This window comes from Elephantulus edwardii, unplaced genomic scaffold (genome assembly GCF_000299155.1).
Source record: "Elephantulus edwardii isolate Elephantulus edwardi_28Jun2011 unplaced genomic scaffold, EleEdw1.0 scaffold00248, whole genome shotgun sequence".
NCBI lineage: Eukaryota > Metazoa > Chordata > Mammalia > Macroscelidea > Macroscelididae > Elephantulus > Elephantulus edwardii.
Window position 1 is genome coordinate 632,855 of NW_006399998.1, and position 4,810 is coordinate 637,664.

Genomic DNA, 4,810 nt, shown 5'->3' on the forward strand with positions numbered 1-4,810 from the left:
TGCCTTAAAACTGAGTGCTTGAGAAACCATCCCCTGAAGACGGATGCTAGAAAAGTAGCGTGCCCAGTGCTAGGGAAACTTTTCTGTCATCTGCAGCAGTCTGCCTATACTTTACACCCCTCTTCCAGCTTCCTCCACTGATAATGTTGAGCATCATGCCTGCTGGAAAAGGAGAAACATTTAAAGGGTCTGTTTTGTGTGTTCTTCCCCTTTTATTCTCTCAACTCGAGCTCTTTGCACATTCTGTTATAATACTTGGCTGTGTTTTCTAGAGTTTCCCTTTGAAATCTTCTTTTCATCTCCTTCACTTCTGCATCTCTTCCCATTGTTTTGTCTTCTCCGTGCTCTAGTGCAATTTAAGAGTCTTTTTGACATCTATTTTCAGTCTTTATGTAATGACCTTTTGCTTTCTTCGTAGATGATGTCATCCCACAACTCATCTGGTCTTCAGTCATTAATGTTCAGTGCCTCACACCTGTTCTTGAGATGATTTTTAAATTCAGGTGGAATAAACTCAAGGTCATATTTTAGTTCTAGTGGGGTTGTTTTCATTTTATTCAGCTTTACTTTGAACTTGCCTTGTGCAAGTTCATACTAAAGCTGAAGAAGGATGGCAAAGCTTCATCTCATGTACTTGGGGCATGTAGCAAGAGGGGCTTTTCCTTGAAAATGGACATCATGCTAGGGAAGATCAAAGGTCAGTGAAAGAGAATAAGATCCTTAATGAGATGGATTGGCACAATGACTGCAGCACTAGGCTCAAGTGTGTCAGAGAAGATGAGGATGGCACAGTATAGGGCAGGGTTCAGATCTGTTCGTAGGAGGGTTGCTCAGCTTGACAGCATCTAACAACTTTATTATGTGTGTAGGAGCTCTGATGGTTTAGTGGTAAGGAATTGTGCTGTCTACCCAAAGGCCATTGGTTCTGGTCCACCAGCAGAACGATGAACTAACTGTCTGCAAGAGAAGGCATGCTGTTCAAACCCAGTTGCTCTGTGGGGAAAAGATGCCTCTGAAAACTCATAGGATGGTCAGTTATGAGTCAGTTCCAAATCAGTGTTACACATAACGTGTGTGTGTGTGTGTGTGTGTGTGTGTGTGTGTATGTGTATAAAATAAGGAATAGATTTTGTTCTTTTGGGTTTAATGGAAGCATTCAGTGTATATTCATGTCAAAATAGTCCCTTGTAATATTTTTAGATACTTTTTTTAAAAAAAATTAATTGCATTTGAATTACTATACAAAACAAAGTCATGATGCCATCCTAGTTCTCCCTTGTGTCTTGTAACAGATATCACAAGTGGAAAACTTTTTCTCTTACAGTTTAAAAACTCAAAATACATTGCTCTTGAATCAATTCGAGCTCATAGTGACCCTCTGGTAGGTTTCCCAGGCTGCAGACTTTTACAAGCGGAGATTCCTGTCTTTGGCTTTGAACCACTAGAGACACATGACCTTTGGGTTAGCACTACTTGCTGTGGAATATGCCACTAGAGCTCCCTATCTTACAGTTTAGAAGGCTGGAGGGTCCCATGTAAGGCGCTAAGGGAAGGGCCTCTCTTCCTGGCTGTTCTGGAAGAAGGTCCTTGTTTTCTTCATGAGGCCGGATGTTATTGGAAAGCACCATGTTTTTGTTTTGACAGGGAGCTTCCCTGTGTAGAGGATGCACTGTACTGACAGTTCTTCCCTGGAGGTACTGAGGGGCCCACCACTTTCTTCCCCTTTTATCTCTAGTCAGTAGGCCACACCCTGGGAAGCTACCCTTACAGTTGAGCAGGCTTTTGTTACATTCCACCCTTAGTCCTCTTGCATCTATTAGATTTTATCAGATCATAAGAGTTATTATTACATAGTTTCCATATTATGTCATTACATACAAACACAATTCAATCCATGACAGTCACTGCAAAATGAAATCATGTAGGAGTTTTTAAAGTTAAAAGTAAAAACTTCCCTCTTGTCCTTTTGCCCTTTTACCCAGTCATGTCTTAAGAGAAACCAATTAGCAGTTGGTGTGTATTCTTTTTGTGTGTGTTCACATACACAGTGTTCTCTGTTGACGGTAATTTTCTGTATGTATGCTACACAAGAAGGCAGTATGTAATGCTAAAGAGCACTACACTTCAGAACAGTCCTTGAGAACAAATTTAGTTGCTAAACACTTGTGCACACTGGGTAAGTCCCTTAATTTTTCACCTTAAGGTTCTGAACTTTTGAAATGAAGGACATTTTATGGAAAGGGAATTTTAAAAATCTGTGATTGATGGCATTCAATAGAGGAATTAGAGGTGTTTAGTTATCTTGTCAGTGAACAATTTGGTGCATGATCCAGATATCCATAGCTTTTCAAGTATGTAGTTTAAATGTTTATTGTGTTAAATGTTAACTGTAACATATTTATGAATATTCTTGACACTTGAGTAATAAATGTTTTATTCCCCCCAATAGGAAATTTCTGACAAAATGTCTCTGTATCCATCTCTTGAAGACCTGAAAGTAGACAAAGTAATTCAGGTATGTTTAAGTATATATAATTAATTTTACTATACATGAAGTAAAACAAAAATCTAAGTAGCACTTGTATTTATTAATTTCCGTATTCAGTAAACTTTTTGCTCTGTCTTATTAGTTAACATAGACTTGAAAAGTTAGTGGTTCTTTTTCATTTTACTGTGTGGGGTGTTTTTTTTTTAAAAAAAACAACACTGGAAATGTTCTTTTTTTCATTATTGCACATTTTCTTCCTGCCTCCTACAGCCCTTCCCGCAATGCACCCCTTGTTCCAGAGTGTTGTTATACGTGTAATGCCTAATCATACATTCCTTTGAACAGTTCTTCCCCTCATCTAATCTAATACTGTGTTCATTATCTATCTACTGTTTTCTTATTCTCTCCCCAACATGCCCATGTCTGTCCTGTTTTATAACAGTGATATGCAGTCTCTGTCCTTTAGTAACTAAGATAGCTCCTCCACACTGTTTAACGTTTTAAGAGTTCATTGTTTTTCAGTGTAATATTCCATTATATGAAGGTACCAGTTTTTTTATCTATTCATTTGTTGATGGGCACTTGGGTTGCTTCCAACTTTTTGCTATTGTGAATAACACAGCAATAGCAATAAACAGGAATGTGCATACATCTGCTTTGAGTCATGGCTGTGATTTCTTTAGGGTATATTCCCAATAATGGAATTGCTGGGTGAAATGGTATTTTTTATATTCCCACCAGTGGTGAATAAAAGTTCCACTCTGCACAACCTCGCCAGCATTTGTTGTTTGCTGTCCTGTTGAACTTTGCTATTGTTGCTGATTTATTGTGGTTTTTTTAAGGGCCAAAATAACGCACAACAAATTTAAGTTGATAAAAAATTTTTTAGCCATTTCAACTTTCCAAGTTTCCTGTTAAATTGGTACTTTTTAAGTATGACAGATTATTAAAATAACTCTTTGCTTCATTTTTTACTTGGAAAAGAGTCTAGAAATAGTAGAATACGTGCTGCCTTTAGTAGAATGGTACTGTAAAAATACAATGAAAGCCTACATTTTAAACTTGAGTAGACATTTACTTCATTTATTTAGTCTAAGTAACTTTTAGAGTTATTTCAAATTTCTTTTATATTTTTTTAAAAAGTTAAGCATTAGCTTTATAGACACATGCGTCTACTATAGTTTGGGTTTGGAATTGTGATCATATATTCCTGCTGTTTCAGTATTAATAATGTTTTTAATTATGAATGATTTGTTGTGTATAACAAACCCATTTGTTTCCATTTTACTTTTAACCTGATTTCTTAAAAACGTAATCTTTTCAGCTTCTATTTATTTTTCATTCAAACAAGCTGTTTAACTTTACTTTCTTTTATTCCTAAAATGTTTAGAACATGATGAATATTATGAAATTCTGCAGAGCAGCTTGTACTGAAGATCATTTTACTTGGACTTTGATCATTGTAATGAGTTTTATATCCTCATAATTGATCAGTGAGCAGAAGTAATTTGTTACAAATTTGTGAGACATTTTAATCCTCTAGAATACAACCTTAAGTACAAAATGCTCTCCTTGTTGGTGTGAAGGAAACAAACAGAATGTAATAGTGTCTAGGTTTGATTAATTCTGCTGCAGTAGATGGGCATATTGTTATATTGGGAAATCACAGATTTTACATTATAGGTTCAGTGTAGATATTGAAGTGTGATTGTTAAGAAATTTGTTCAACTGCGAAGACTGATTCCTTGCAGTTTTAAGTGGCTTTTTTTGCTGTCTTTAGTGTTCTGTTAATACTTCTTTAGCCTTTCAACAATACTTTTGATGAGGTTTTAATGTCTGCAGAACTCATCTGAACAAGTGTACTTTATTTTTAAAAACTTCTATCTGAAATACCTGGCCTTTTACAATAGCCATTATACTATTTGCAGACAGAAATCAGTATATTAAGTGATAAAGATTAGCAGATGGTAAAAGATACTGGCAGTAACTTTTCTTGCTGTCATGTACATACACACATGCATTTTATTTCAATATTTTTGTATAAGGAAAACTGACTCAGTATATTCCTTCCATCAAAAAAAGATGGAAGGAATATACTGAGTCATTGTATAGAAAGGAATTGGTAGATACAGAAGAATTTAATGAAATAACATTTAAGCAAGAGCCTATGGTGATGAAGGCAGAAGTTCAAGCTTCTTTGAAGGAAATAGCAAAAAATAAGGCCCCCGGAATAGATGGTATACCAGTTGACATATTTCAGCTAACAGATATTCCCCTAGATGTGCTCACCAAGTTGCACCAAGAAATCTGGAGAACAACCAC

General features: G+C 36.0%; 1 protein-coding gene across 4 annotated transcripts in view; it reads left to right on the forward strand.

Moving 5' to 3' along the window:
- Positions 1 to 2,452: 2,452 nt before the first annotated feature.
- The window catches only part of SDCBP (syndecan binding protein (syntenin)), a 25,162-nt gene continuing 22,804 nt past the window's right edge, over positions 2,453 to 4,810 (forward strand). For 2 of the 4 annotated variants that reach the window (XM_006899228.1, XM_006899226.1), the window contains exon 1: positions 2,457 to 2,515. In XM_006899228.1, the coding sequence (XP_006899290.1) occupies positions 2,465 to 2,515 (51 nt within the window). In that variant the 5' untranslated portion in view covers positions 2,457 to 2,464. Of the gene's footprint in view, positions 2,516 to 4,810 lie in introns of all 4 variants that reach the window. The other 2 variants (XM_006899225.1, XM_006899227.1) reach the window with 2 other exon arrangements.